Source organism: Phaseolus vulgaris, chromosome 5, assembly GCF_000499845.2.
Source record: "Phaseolus vulgaris cultivar G19833 chromosome 5, P. vulgaris v2.0, whole genome shotgun sequence".
Classification (NCBI taxonomy): domain Eukaryota; kingdom Viridiplantae; phylum Streptophyta; class Magnoliopsida; order Fabales; family Fabaceae; genus Phaseolus; species Phaseolus vulgaris.
Window position 1 is genome coordinate 5,269,636 of NC_023755.2, and position 15,868 is coordinate 5,285,503.

The 15,868-nt window shown below is 33.1% G+C and overlaps 1 protein-coding gene across 1 annotated transcript; it reads left to right on the top strand.

Moving 5' to 3' along the window:
* The first annotated feature begins 15 nt into the window (after positions 1–15).
* Positions 16–2,935, top strand: LOC137836166 (protein ACCELERATED CELL DEATH 6-like). The gene is made up of 4 exons (XM_068645022.1): positions 16–92; positions 1,075–1,197; positions 1,415–1,956; positions 2,291–2,935. The coding sequence occupies exons 2-4, from the start codon at positions 1,092–1,094 to the stop codon at positions 2,933–2,935; spliced, it is 1,293 nt and encodes a 430-aa protein (XP_068501123.1). The 5' UTR covers positions 16–92; positions 1,075–1,091.
* Positions 2,936–15,868: the final 12,933 nt, after the last annotated feature.

Consider the following 15,868-nt stretch of genomic DNA (forward strand, 5'->3'; position numbering starts at 1 on the left):
TGTCGATGCAGGACCAGTATCTTCCCGCTCTTATTCAGATTCTAATAATGAAGATGAAGATGATGATGATAAAGAAAATGATGAAGATGAAGGTTAGAACACTGTAGAAATAATAACTGTTTCTAAACGGTAGTTCAAAATTGGCCACATTTTTTTTTTTTGAGTACATGCATTTATAGACAAATTTTCTAATAAGTTTTTTTTTAATAAATAATTTAAAATTAATTAATTACAAGTTAGAAGTTTTTCTCTTATTATTTTTTACTGCACTCTATTTTCTCAAAAGTTTCTAATCAGAGTGAGTTAGTAGGAGAAGGAGCACTATAATAAAATTATTAAATAAAAGTTAATTTAGATCTTAATAACTTTTTTAATTTTTAAAATAGTATTTAATTTAATTAATATAATAATTAATTTTTTAATTTTTAGAATTTATTTTTATTTAATGATTATTTGGTTTTTTTTTAAAAAAATAGAATGAATACAAAGGAATATTTGAGGTATCCCAACCCAATATACCATTATTTGGTAGTGGAAGAATATATTAGTCAGAATGAAGATATGAAAATATTTACACCTAGAATGTTATAGTTTTCAATTGTTATCTGCAATAGTAATTGCGGCTATTGCTATTGCAAAGTTTCCCTAATTAAGCACTCTTCAATTGATGCATTCGCAATGAAGATGGACATAACTGCAACATAGTTTTTATTTTCCTTCTTCTTCATAATAATCCTCCTACTTTATATAGATGTCATAGTTGTTTTTATTATTTTATTGTGGAGATATTTTTAGAATTTTCTCATGAGAATTGTGCAAAGATAATTTTATTTTGATCTTTAAATCTTAACTAAATAATATATAGTCACTAATAATGTAAAAATTAAAGTTACGAAAGTTTTATCTAAGCATAAAATGTTATGTATAGTAAGTTTTTTATTGTTATAATACTTACTTAAGTTAATTATGATAAGATGATTTTTTTAATTGGCTATTAGTGTAAAAGCTTCTACACTCTTGAAATGTTAATGGGCATTGAAATCGTAAACACCCCTTTTGTTAATACAATTTCAGAGGTGGTACAGGCGAAAATGAATCTGGATATTCGAATGAGAAGAAGGAGAAACATGTACAGGTTCATAAAAAAGGACCGAGCTCGATCACCACTCATTGTGACAATCTTAAAACAGAATAAAGGTAATTTTTGTTCTATAATTGTAATTTTTCTCTTATCATTCACTAATCAATTTATTTACAGGATACTAACTATTGGAGATCTGAACACTATCTCTCCACTGCATTTTCTTTCTGTGTAGATGGAGTAATTAAATTTTAATAAAACTTAAATATTTGATGCATTCGATATTTCTCAACCACATTCTACTTGTAATTGGTTATTTATAAAATATTACAGGTATTCTAGAGAAAATAGTAAAGAGAAAGAAAGAATGGATTCATGTTAAGGATGACATAGGAAGAAATGCTCTTCACTATGCAGCATCTATAGGCTACCTACATGGTGTTGACTACTTGCTTCAAAATTGTCATACCTGCAATATGGAAAGAGACAACAATGGTTTTTTTCCACTTCATCTGGCTTCTACATTTGGTCATATAGAAGTGCTAAAGAAATTGCTTGAAAATTGTCCAAATCCCAGAGAAATAGTTGATAACAAAGGTCGAAATATTGTTCACATTGCAGCTATAATGGGACAATTTAATGTTGTAAGGTACGTCTTGCGAGATGCAAATGATGGAGTTAAAGATATGATAAATGATAAGGATTACGATGGAAACACTCCGTTGCATTTGGCTGCCTCACACTCTCGTCCAAAAATTGTGCAAGCCTTGACATGGGACACAAGAGTGGATCTCCATTGCCTTAACAACAACAACCAAACAGCTCTTGATGCTTTTGAGCAATTTAAACAAGAAAATAATCCGCCCTACCCCCAGGCAAGTATATATAGAATAATGTATTTGCTCACAAATTCAATATTTAAATATGTTTTTTTTTTATTTATAGTGATTGCTACAAGAATATAAGTTCAATTGGGTTCTTAATTGATAAAATTTCATCTAGGATCATTATGTTGAGGGAATGAATTTTGTTTTATTTCTCATTAGTCCTCACTTTTTCTTTCTTTCTTTCTTAATTTGTGGTAAATTCCATGCACCTAAATTGTCTAAATTGTCTAAAAGATTAAGTAACATCATCAATGCTCTCCTTAAACACATGGATACTTATTTTTCTATTTGTTGAATTTGTAACACAAACTTGTATATGCAGCGACTGACATGGTGCCAACTAAAATCTGTTGGTGTACAAAATGCTAAAAGAGGGTTACACTCTATCGAGATCCCTTCCCCTTGGAAACCAGAACCTGAAAACACAGATTTTTATAAAGACAGAATCAACACCCTTATGGTGGTTTCAACCCTTATAACTACAGTAGCATTTGCTGGAGGTTTTACTTTGCCTGGTGGAAATAATAGTTGTACTCCAGGACAAGGCATGGCTGTTATGCTGAATCACATGTGGTTTAAACCATTTATTTTTTGCATCACAGCATCCATGTATGGTGGCATTAGTGTTACTATTATACTCATTTGGGCTCAATTGGGAGATATAACTTTGACTCTTTTGGCCCTTAATGTGGCAATGCCCCTTTTAGGAGTCACTCTCGCAACCCTATCAATGGCATTCTTGGCTGGTGTCCATCTTGTTATAAGCGATCTCAGTTGGCTGGCCACTACTGTTCTAATTTTGTGTGTGGTCTTCATTCTCCTACTTTTGTTACTGTACACTCTTCTTTGGTTCCCCTCAAAATCAAGCAACCTAATAATGCGATACATTTATTTCTATCCTTTTCGGTTTCTGACATGGTTATTTGAAGATTCAATTGAAGGTAGGCAATTTTGGATACACTACTGAAGTTTGTGCATCTTTGTTGACTTGTTTTCTTCTTTAATCCTCTTTGAGATGGAGATTGAACTTCATTTTGTGCATCTTATTTGGAGTTTTGCATCTTATAAAATTGCATGCTACTAGCTAATCATCGTTTTCATATACAAAATCATTTAGCTTTATGAGCTCTAAAATCCTTTATCAATGTTTTATAATCCAGAATGTGAGAATAGTGCTCTTTGAAAGGAATTTTATATGTACATACATCATTAAAATAAAAATAAAAAAATTATTGTGTCTAAGTATTAATAAATAAGTCTTGTATAGTGACTATGTACATTTTTTGCAAATTAAAAAGGATTTTTTTTTATCTTTTAATTCTTGTATTCTTATCCTTGTAGCAAGAATGTTCTTGTTCTATAAAAAGTATACTAGTAGCATGCTTATGCTGCAATGCCATTTTTTTTTTCATATAATGACTTTAATTATTTATTGAGTTTCAAAAATGAATATGAGATTCCTTAATTTGAATTCAAATGGACGAAGTTGTCAATGATGCTACATTATCAATTTCATAAGTTTACAATGAATTGTTAAGTGTCATGAAATTATGTTGGTGTGATGAAACTCAATTATTCATCTTTTATGAATGATTTGCTTTATGTTTTCAAAAAAAGACATGAATGATTATATTAGTTATTATAGTTGGATTTTGCTTTTATTGATTAAGAGAGCTATATCTCGCTTGAGCGAGATAGCACCAGTGAAGTTGGGTTGGACATCGTTTTGTTCAATCAAGTGAGCCCATTCTCGCTTGAGTGAGAATCCACTTAAGCCCATGAAAATTAGGTTAAATAGGGGGCTTGAGGAACAACCCTAATGTGCGAAATTGAGAGGAAGACACCATTGAGTGACTTGTAACCCAACTGGGAGAATAGAAGGTGTTAGAAGATGTGTGGCTAATTCTACCCTTTGGGATTGAGAGTAATTTGTTCAAACTCTTATGTATTGAGGTTATATTTAAATATAAATATTCTTTTCTTGATTGATTATTGGTACTATTGTTTTGCTTCTAATTCTTGATCTAGAATCTTGAATATGACTAGAAAGTATTTTTAGGGTTCTAACCTAAACAATAATACATAACATATTTGAGTGCTAGAAATAGACTTGAAATGTTAATTCTTATCAAGGTTTGATCTTAAAAGATAAGTTTTTTTTTTATATAATTATGTGAGGAATCGATATTTAGAAAGCATCTTAATAATTTTATATGCGAGACATTGATATAAATGATTTTTGAACGGGCATTAATATCAATCAAAGGGCACAATATTACTATGCTAATCAAAATACAAAAGAGTGAGAAAGATGAAATCCAATCCCTATTTTTCCAATCGAAGCAAAAAATCTTTACTTTTATTATTTTGTTTTATATGTAGTGAATATTTTACTTGATTATTCAACTGTTCTTTGTGGGTTCGATATTCGTCCTTAGGGACACATTATTATTTTTGACAATGCGGTGCATTTTCCGTAAAAAGTCATCAAACGCCTTAAATACACCCAAGAGAGACAAGTCAGGGAAAGCAGATGGGAGCCTAGAAGAGCTACTAGACATTATATGCACTATGGAAGTCAGGAAGAAGAAGAAGATTGGAGAGTGCAAAATTTTGAAGCTAGGCGCCATCAACCCCAACATCAACAAAAGAAGTCTATTCCTTTTGTAAAATTACCTAGTTTTAATGGGATAGTGACCCAAACATTTATCTAGGATGGAAAGCTAAAGTAGAACAAAGGTTTAATGTGTATGAGGTCGTAGATGACCAAAAGTTTAAGTTAGTTCCCTAGAATTTAAGAATTATGTCATGCAATGGTGGCATCAACTTGTAATGGAAATTGGGTTAAACAAGAAGTCAGTCGTGGTCTCTTGGCACAATCTAAAGTTATGCATGCACGTGGTTTGTTCCTCCTCTTTATAGGAAGGAACTCTTGTTGAAGTTCCCACAACTTCATCAAGGATCTAAGAGTGTAGACGAGTATTTCAAAGATTTAGAAGTAACCTTGACTAAAATTAATATGCATGAAAGTGGAAAGTCAAAGATTGCTAGATTTGTGAGTGGATAACGGCGAAAAATACAAGATGTTGTAGAATTATATGAGTATACTTCTTTGGAAAAATTTGTTCACCTAGCCAAGGTTGAATCACAAGTTTTGAAGAGAAATTCTTTTAAAAATACTCATAATGATGGCTTTTACAAATCATCTTGGAAGGACAAACTTAAATTTCAAAACCAAGACTCTCCTTCCAATTTCTCAAAAGAAACTACCCCACATCATAAAAATTATAAAGATAAACCTTTAAATCCTAAATCACCCACCAAAACCTCAAGCAAAAAATGCTTTAAATGTCTAGGTTTTGGGCACATTGCTGCTAATTACCCAAGTAAAAGAACAATGATGGTTAAAGGGGGGATAGTCGTGAGTGACCATAGTTCCTAATTATCTAGAGCTAGCTCTCCTTCCTCTTCAAAAACCCCAAGTGAGGACGAATGTGAAATACCGAGTGAAGGTGATTTGTTAGTAGTAAGGCGCATCTTAGAACAACTTCAAAAACCTTTTGATGAAAGTCAAAGAGAAAATATTTTCCACACCCGATACCTTATTAATGACAGATTATGTTCCTTGATAATTGAAGGGGGTAGTTGTACAAATGTGGCAAGTACAATAGTGGTGAAGAAACATGGATTACCCACCATTTCTTAAGGGTGGTCATGGATTGAATTTTTCAAAATCCAATCTAGATCCAATAAAATGGATTGGATTTAAAATTCATATCCATTTTAACTAGATCAAATTTATTTGGATTTTTTCAATTAGATTATATTAACTAGATCCACTTTGTAAATTAGATTAAATCAACTTTCTCAATTAGATTAAATCCACTTTGTTAATTAGATTCAATCCACCTTGAACTAAGCCTTGGCCGACTCAACTTGAGACGGTCACGGGCACACTCAAATCGACGTGGACTTAGGCCCACTCGACTCGACAACAACCTGGATCGACTAGGCTCGACATCGGACGGGGCCGACTCATCTCAAAATCGATCCAGGAAGACTCGACTCAACATTGATGTGGGCGGACTCGGCTTGACCTCAACCTGAGCCAACGTGGCTCGACATTGGCCTGGGTGGACTCGGCTCTACATCATCCAGGGTCGAATCAGCTCGACATCGACCCGGGTAAACTAAGCTCGTAATCAGCCTAGGCCGACTCGTCTCGACATCAGCCTGGGCCGACTCGGCTTGAGATCGATTCGGGCCGACTCGGCTTGTTATCATCCCCGGTCGACTCTACTCGATATCATCCCGGGCCGACTCGACTCGACATCGGCTTGACATGGGTCCAAGTTGACTTTGCTCGAAATCGACCTGGGTCGAAACGGATCGACATCGGCCTTGGCAGACTCAGCTCACCATCATTCCGGCCTGACTCGGCCCGACATCAGCTCGAACGAAGTCGGTTCAACATCAACCCGAATTGACTCGGCTTGACATCGGTCGGGCTGACTCCGCTCGACATGGGTTCGGGTCGGTCCGGGTGGACTCTGCTTAACACCGGCCTGGGTCAACTCAGATCGACATGGGTTCGGACCGACTCGGCTCGACTTGGGCCTGCTCTGACTCGACTCAACATGGGTTCTTCTCTGACTTGACTTGGTTAAACCTGGTCTTGGGGCAAGTCAAAATCCAACCCAAAATCCAATTTGGATAAGCAAAAAATTTATCCAATCTATATCTAATCCATATCCAATTAAATGGATTGGACTTAAAATAAAATAAAAAATATGGATTTGGATTTGAGATAAATCCATTTAAATGGATTAAAAGTTATAAGGATTTTGATCATTATGGATTGGATTTGACAATTTGTATTTTTTGCCCACCCTTACCATTTCTCATACACAACCCTACAAATGGCAATGGTTAAGTGAAGAGGGTGAAATAATTGTTAATAAACAAGTCCTCATATATATGTCAATTGGCAAATATAAAGATGAGGTGTTATGTGATGTTGTGCTCATGGAAGCAACCCATATTCTTTTAGGAAGTCCATGGCAATATGATAGGAAAACTTTACATGATGGCCTAACTAACAAGATTTTTGTTCACTTGCAAGGCCATAAGATCATATTGAAACCTCTATCTCCAAAAGAGGTAAATAAAGACCAAATAAAAATGAAACAAAAAAGAAAATTTGAAAAAGATGACGAAAAAAAAAAGGCGGCTCATCACCTCACCAAATGTGGTGAAAACCATAATGTTGATTCGTCCAAAAGTAAATATTGTCGGCTCACTTTGGTACTTTCCTTTTTTCTCTTGTTTATCTATTCATAACTCTATTTACATACAACATTTGTTAGAGAAATGTGGGAATATTTTTCAAAATCCTTCTAAAGGTTTACACCGTATAGGAAGCTTTTCATACCAAACTCCTAAAATTCAATAAACATAAGTTTTCTTCACAACTCACATAGAAATCAAGTGAACAAATTAACTACGTTATTTGCAGGAGTTCTAAATTCGAGGTCAAATTCTTTCCAACCTGGGGGATACAACTCAATTCGAAAAGCAGATGACTAAGGACACCACAAACACTTCACAATTAGGTCAATCATCTCAGTATCCAAGACAAGACCCTACCAAACATCAGAAGGACCTCAACAAAAGAAGAATTGGACATAGTGTTGGGTTTAATAGTGCCAAAGTTCAAGAGGGGGGGTGAATTGACCTTTTAAAACTTTCACGCAGAAACAGTGTTTAACACAGTTTTACAGAAAATAAATCGATTTATGTGAAAATGAATAGATTTATTTCAGCACTGTTTTTTTTTTTGAAAAATGTTTATATAGCAAGGTTAATCACAAGATTATGCAGATAGATTTTCCAGATGCACACACACAGATATCAAATTGAAAAGCAGTGAAACACAGAAAACAGCAAACCTTAATTCCAATTAATGTGATTTAGGTTCAGTTAAGGGCTTGACAATTAGTGAGACAATCTATCACACTCAACCTGTTTTATTAGCCTTTAACAGATTATCAGTGTTCTTATTGAAACCAGACAGTTTTCCAGAAATTAAGAACTGTATGCACAGCGCCCAGAAAGAACAGATTTATTTTCAATTGAACAGATTTATTTCTTTGCTGTTTTATCAATTATGCAGAAACGAAATTGCAGAGAGTGAGAGAGAATGAACACAAGCAGTTATACTGGTTCACTCAACTGAGCTACATCCAGTCTTCACCAAAACCAGGTGGAAATCACTAAAACACAGTACAACCAAGTACAATTCCCACTGTTCTTGAAACCTACAAGAACTTAGGTACTCTTGCTGAAAAAACCTATTTCAGCACACACACACTCTCCAAGAAAACCTATCAAGAATAGTGTTCAACCAAACTATTACAAAAAATGAGAAGTGAAACGACTACACCTGATTGAGGATACAAAGATCTGCCTTAAACCAGTAGGCAAGATTGCTAGAACAGTAGCTGCACCTCACACCAAGCTTTTGGAACCAAATCAAGAACAAGCACTTTGTGATTTTTGAAATCTTTGAAGAACAAATGCTAATCCTTTGTAAACACTTAATTCTCTGCTGTCAAAACTTGTTTTTGCAAATGTATGAATGAATATTAAACTCAGAAACAAGTTTTCATTTTATAGAAAACCAACTTATAACAAAATTTTGAAAAACAGTTAAAGCTGTTATAAAATGAACAGATTTATTTTCAAAAGCAGTTAGAGAATTTGTTAAGTGAGGAGACTTAGTCAACCCTTCTGGTGCTGAGATAAAACTGAAAAACGTTTAAGCTTGACATGGCACCAAAGACAAAAGGAATCTATTCATTTACAGATGAACAGATTTATTTTTCAAAATGAAAACAGAGAAAGTTTAACTATTTAAAACTCAGTCGTTTTGAAAGATAGAAGACTTAGTCAAAATACATGATGCACAAAATCTAATTTTTACAAGACTTAGCCAAGGCATCAGTGTAAAAATGAATCTGTTTATTTAGAAAAGAACAGATTTATTTTTATGCAGTAAACGTGTTTTTTTTTTTTAAACATGTGAAAAACAGTTTAAGAAAACTTATGCTTGTTCTTATCACATGGTCAGTGGTTATGAGGTGAGTTACTCAGCAAAAAGCCCACTCTTAGACAACCTCTAAGCACTACCTAAGACACACTTAAAGCAAAGCAAAATACAAATGAAATGTACATAGAAGTCTTCATCAAACACAATCTTGAAGGGGCAGCAACCATCTTCAACACATAGGTCAGAGCATAAAATGTTCTTTCTTCTAGTCTTTTTACAAGACAAGTTTATGTAAATAATTTTGTCTCTTTCTGGAGGTCCAAATAGAAGAATAAGCTAGAGTATGGTGTACTTAGTAAATTGGGATTGTGCCAAGTCCACCTATCATGACATGCACACTTAGGTTTAGGGTTTATTTGACCTACGTTCTAGAAGGTGTCTCACAAATTATGTCCCTACTCGTCTCACTCTTGCTCCCCGAGTCACTCTCTCCTTTATAATGTCTTGTCTCATGTATTTTAACACATTGAATTTTGAGTAGAAAAGAAACTTTGTCAGAGTGTTTAGTGAGTAGAGTCTCCTATTATCTTTGCGCCTTATCTTGAGAGCACAACACCTCAAGTGGCGGCTCTTCACTCATCGTGGAGTTTTCTCCCCCTCCAAGTGGCGCGACACACCTTCATCAACCTAAACTTCTCTTTCCTTTCATCTTTTTTTTCCATTCCTTTATGTTCTTGTGTTCATCTTTGCCTATTCAGTTTCCATTTTCTTTGTTTCCCCCATATGCTCTTTGATTTCGCACTTCTATCATCATCACTATATAATTGTGTTTTTTCTTTGCCATCTAAAAGTGAACTTTCACACTTAACCACTTGATTAAGTTCGAGTGCAGTTGGAATCTTCCTTGGGTTTCTCACGATAATTATCATAAAATGTGCAATCTTAAAATCAAATCACACCATAACCCAAGTTACTTCTTTTGAATTAAAACAGGAAACAAAATATAAGATAAAGAATTAGATAATTAAATATGCAAATATATCTCAAAAAAACAATTGAAAGCAAATCTTCTAAATTGATATTCTCTCAAAATCATGCAATTAAAATTCTTCTGCAAAATCCTTAAAAAAATAAAAAAAAAATATAGTTTGAAGATATTATTAAAAAAATCTTCCGTGAGTGTTTAAATCAATTACAATAAATGCGGAAATTTGAGAAAAATATTTAGAAACGTTTTAATTTTTTAATCTCTTTAAAAAGTGACTTTTATGAGAGATTGTACTTAGCATGATTATTTATTATTTATATTTTTACTAATGTTTATTACTATTTATTATTTCTATTTTATTATCATTATATTATTATTATAACATTATTAAAGTTAATATTATGATTTTTTTGCAGGGGAGGAGTTGGACCCAAGTCCACTAACTATAAAAGCTTGTAATTGCTATACCAGATACATTTAACTAGCAACTGATGATTATTATTATTAATATTAATATTATATTTATTAATATTATTAATGATAATATTATTATTATATTTATTAATATTATTAATGATAATATTATTATTATATTTATTAATATTATTATTGTTAATATTATTATTTTTATATTTATTAATATAACAAATAGTTGATAGACACATCACAAAGAGAATTTATGAAGTAGGAGATTAAGTTTACGTTAAACTACATCCCTCTAGACAAATTTATATGGCTCAAAGGGTGAATTTGAAACTTGTTATTTGGACATTTTAAATTGTTGAGAGAGAGAGAGCAATGACTTATGAATTGTACTTTCAAGTAACTCTCATATCCATAACATCTTTCACATATCACAACTTACAAAACATGTTGGAATAGTTGTAGTGGTCATTAACCGAATCGCTTGTACCTTGCATTATATATTTTTTTTTAATCAGCAATAAAATAATATATACAAGTGAATCACTTCGGAGGTGATCCAACCCATTTACAATAAACAATGATAATCTAACAACAAAACACCTCCCAGACAAATGCTCAAAAAACTAACCTTGTCAGAAAAAAAAAACTCCAACACCAATCTAAAACGAATAAAGAATGTTAAAGGATCAATACACCAGTCAGAAAAAGAAAAACAAGCAGAGGAATATTTAGAAGAGAGTCAAGACCAAACCTTCAGTTGAGCCAAAGAGAAGATCTCTTAATAATCCAAAACTCCACCTTTAAAAATAATCTTATTCCTATGACTCCATATCTCAATCCAAATGTTCCCCATCTCTAATAAGACCAACTTTGGAGCATTTCACAATCAGAACTGTAGAAAATGAGAGTGAGCATGGATGGGGGGGGGGGGGGGGCTACCGATGAAATGCCTAACCAACTATAACAAAGATTCCATACCAGCCAGGATATTTTGCATTCGAAAAACAAATGATTTACCTCCTCCTCTTTAACCCCACAAAAGCAGCAACACAAAACACTTTTGACCGCAATACCTCATCTATGTAATTCGACCTTAGTGCCAATCCTGTTTTTTTGCACCCTCCAAGTCGTAACCTGACCAGAGGGCAAAGCCTTAATCCTCCAAGATGAATTAAACATCCTCGAATCGTCCCCCTCATAAAGGCCTCTAAGAAGCCTATAAATCGAGTTAACTGAGAATTCTTGAAACTTATTGGCTTTCCATACCCACCTATCAACTTTCTCCAAGACCGGGCACGAGTCGTGCACTACCTTGAGAAGTTGACAAACCTGGGCCTTCTCCAAATCAAAAAGACTTCTTCTCCACACCAGACACCACTCCTAACCATTATTTGCCCAAAACCCACTACAAGCCAATGACATATCTTTCTCGACACTCAATGAAAACAATCTTGGGAACTTAGTCTTCAATGGATCGTTACCAACCCATCGGTCTTCCCATAACTTGATATCCCTTCCCATTTCCAATTTCCCAATTTAAACAGTCTCCAAAATTACTACCCCACATCTCCAACTTCCAAATCTTCTTCAAATCTTTCCACCAAAGGGAAGCACGGTAAATACACTTGTCCTCCTTCAGATTTCTCCAGTCTCCATATTTAGATTCTAAAACCTCCTTCCAAAGACCTCTCTCAAAAGACCCCAACCGCCAAATCCACTTATCCATCAAAGCCAGATTGAAATCCTTAATGTTAACAACTCTAAGTTCGCCCTTCTCCCGAGGCTGGCATACCTTTTTCTATGCGACCCAAGCGATCCTTCTCCCTTCGGAGCCCAACCCCCAAAGGAAGTTCCTCTTAATGCTCACTAACTTTTTTTTATCACTATAGCAAGCATAAAAAACATCGACATGTAAAAAGAGGGATAGACGACAGAATTGACTTGATGAGACAAATCCTTCCAGCCATAGACAAATTTTTACCTTCCCACCTTCCCAATCTGGATTTGATTTTAGCCACCACACCATCCTAGAACACTTCCCTCTTATGGCACCCTCTGATTGGCAACCCTAGGTATTTGAAAGGTACTTTCATTCCCTCCCAGTTAAGAATAGCAGCATAACCCTGGATAGAGAACGCATCAGTCCCTACTCCGCCAATGCTGTTTTTTCAAAAAATTTACCTTCAGACCCGAAGCCAGCTCAAAACAATTTAACATTGCCTTGATATTGAATACACCTTTTGAATTCGCTTGGCAAAAAAAGTATCATCTGCATATTGAAACATATTAATTCTAACCTTCTTACTTCCGATCTCCATACTATCAATCATTCCAAGTTCATCCGCGTTCCTAGAGACTTCTGCCAGACCTTCAGCCGACATAGCATTATATTTTATCATTAATTTGAATTTATAAAAGTTTCTAAATGAGAATCTTATCTAGAGTGGAGGTTTTTAATAGAAAAGACTTCACTAAAAAGTCACATAATTGTGAAAAATCATCGAAATCCAAAAAAATTCTGACTGTCCACATCATGGTCAAATTTTATTAAAAAACGACTATGAGAAACTTCTTCAATTGTTAAAATGAATGTCGTCAACAATATTATAAATTATCCATATAGGACTTTTCATATTTGTTGGGTTTAGAGAAATCTGATTGAACTTATGTAAGGAATGAAATGAGTGTATTTTTTTTAAAAGGTGTGTTTTCCATCTTTGGCTTAGTGTTGGACCTAATTTCACACACACTATTTCTTTTTTAAAAGGGTTGAAACACCCTAATGTTTCAATTTATTTATTGATTTTTCATTACCAATAATAAAAAAAAATTACACTCTTTCATATTATAAATCATAATGGATAATATTGATAATTTAGTGGCTAAATAATTTATTCACTAAAGCAAGTATTCACATATTCTATTTTTAGTATAATAAGAAAAAAACTATAGATAATAGCTTTAATTTTGTTAGCTTTATTTTAATTTCGTTAATGGTTAACATAATTGAGCATGTATTTGGTCTTTAGTAATTATTACATGTATTCATTAAACAATGTCTGAGAGTGGTCTTTGGCGTGGCAGAGAAGTCTTTTTGATTGGGAGAAGGATCAAGTTAGACAACTTCTTGAGGTCGTACACGACTCATGCCCTGCCTTGGAAAAAGCTGATAGGTGGGTTTGGAAAGACGTTAAGGTCAAAGAGTTCTCAGTTAAATCGGGTTATGAGATTCTAAGAGGGGTTTCTGAGGGGGACTGTTCGAGGATGTTTAAAATGTTTTGGAGGATTAAGGCTTTGCCTTTAGCTCATGTTACTGCTTGGATGGTGCTGGAAAATAAGGTTAATTTATTTAGACGAGGGATAGCGATCAGAAGCGTTCTTTATTGCTTTTGCGGGTTAAAAGAGAAGGAGTTAAATCATCTATTTTTTCTGTAAAATAGCCTGGTTGGTATGGAATCTTTGCTACGCGTGGTTAGGCATTTCTTCGGTTGCCCCCCTTAACTCTTACTCTCATTTTTTGTAGTTTAGGTTGTGTAATGCTCTTGAATTGGTCAACTTAGGGTCGGGGAACATTTGGATTGTGGTAATTAGTGAGATTTGATGTCACATAAGATTACTTTTACAGGTTGAGTGTTGGATTAGTCTGAGATTTTTTCTTTAGATCAATTGAAGGGTTGGTCTTGGATTACTTCTAAATTTCCCTCTGCTTCTCTTATTTTGATCGGTGTCTTGATCCTCTAGCTTGTCTTTTTTTGTTTTAGGTTGTATGTAGTTGATGTTTGGCAAGGTTAGGTGTGTAGTTTTCTAGAAGGTGTTGCGTTGTATGGTTGTGTTTGTATAAGGTTATATCACTCTTGAAGTGGTTCATGTGTATATATTATTTCTTGCTGATAAAAAAAATTATGTTCCTTAAAACAAATTAACATTAATATATAATTAACCTTGAAAGAACCACTAAGAACTTTAAATTTACAAAATAAATAAATAAATAAATAAAAGACTCTCTTCAAGTTAATTGCATATTAATAAATTTTCTTCTTATGACAATTATTAAATATAGCAAAAATGTATGTTCAACTTCCTTAATTAATTATTAATGGAATGTAAACAAAATTAACGGAATTAAAATTTATATACTAAGTCAATAATTTTGTTTCTTATTATACTTAAAACAATTTTAAACGAAATTTATTGAATCGACTATTTACCCTAATTTATTCTATAAACGAAATTACAATTAACTTGTTTTATTTATTCTATTTAACAAACAATAAACTTCCAATTTTCTTAACGTTAAACTTTAATTCAACGAGTATACGAATTGGAATATTTATAATAATTTTAAATAAACTTATGTCTTGTAAAAGAATAAAATATAATCAGATAGAGAAAGTTTATTAGGATTAAGTTAAGATTAATCATAAATTTAAAATTAGGTGTTGCCCAATTATTTATTAAAGGTGGTTGGAATGAGATTAATTACGTATCTGATAAAGAAAAAAAAATCAATTTTAAAAGAGAATTAAATATATATATAAAACATTTGTGAGCCTCGATATTTTATTTTCCAATTTTAATTCTCATAACAAAATTATTGGCTTTCATTTTTATTATTGATATTATATATCCTAGTGTTATTTTAAAAAAAAATACCAACCTGGTTAGAAGGCAAAATTTGCAACATTATAAACATAATAAAAATATATAATTCTATATTATAAAAAATAAAAGGTCATTTAATTCTATAAAACTATAGTGACTAGTTTGTTATTTGTTTTGCTGACCATAGTTTTGGGTTAATCTATCCTTGCAATTCATTGCTTAATTTATATATTATATAAAACGACTGAAAACACTTATACATAAGTAGATAAAGAAAATGTGAGGCCATAATGATGGGCATTCTGTGTGACCACTTTTTATCTGAAAAGGAAAGTATGATGTGAGCACTTGGTTAGGTTCCAAACTTCAGGTGAAATATGGTCCAAATTCCCGTCTTTCTCATCATAAGTTTCAGAAAAGGCTTCAAAACTCATTCTCTGCAACTTATCCTAATCACTTTTCTTCTGCTGCATGCCTCAAGTAAATAACAATCCAGCACTGTGGCACTGCAGAGATAAAAGCCCAAAAACCCTTGTTTCCATGGGAGAAGAGGGAGGGGGAGGAGGGAGGGGGTGTTTTTTGTGTTTGTTTCAAGGGTTTTGAGGGTGGGGGAGTGGATGGGGGAGAGGGTGAGTGCTTTTTTTCATTCTTCACAAAATGAAGAGATTTGTGGGAATTAAGTAGGATAGTTGTATTTTACCAAAATACCCTTAGACATGCATTTTATTAAAATATCAAAAATTAAATATTACATAAATTTATTTATAATTTCAAAAATATTTAATTATACTATTAATAACAACATACAATTATAAATAATAAAAATACAAAAAATT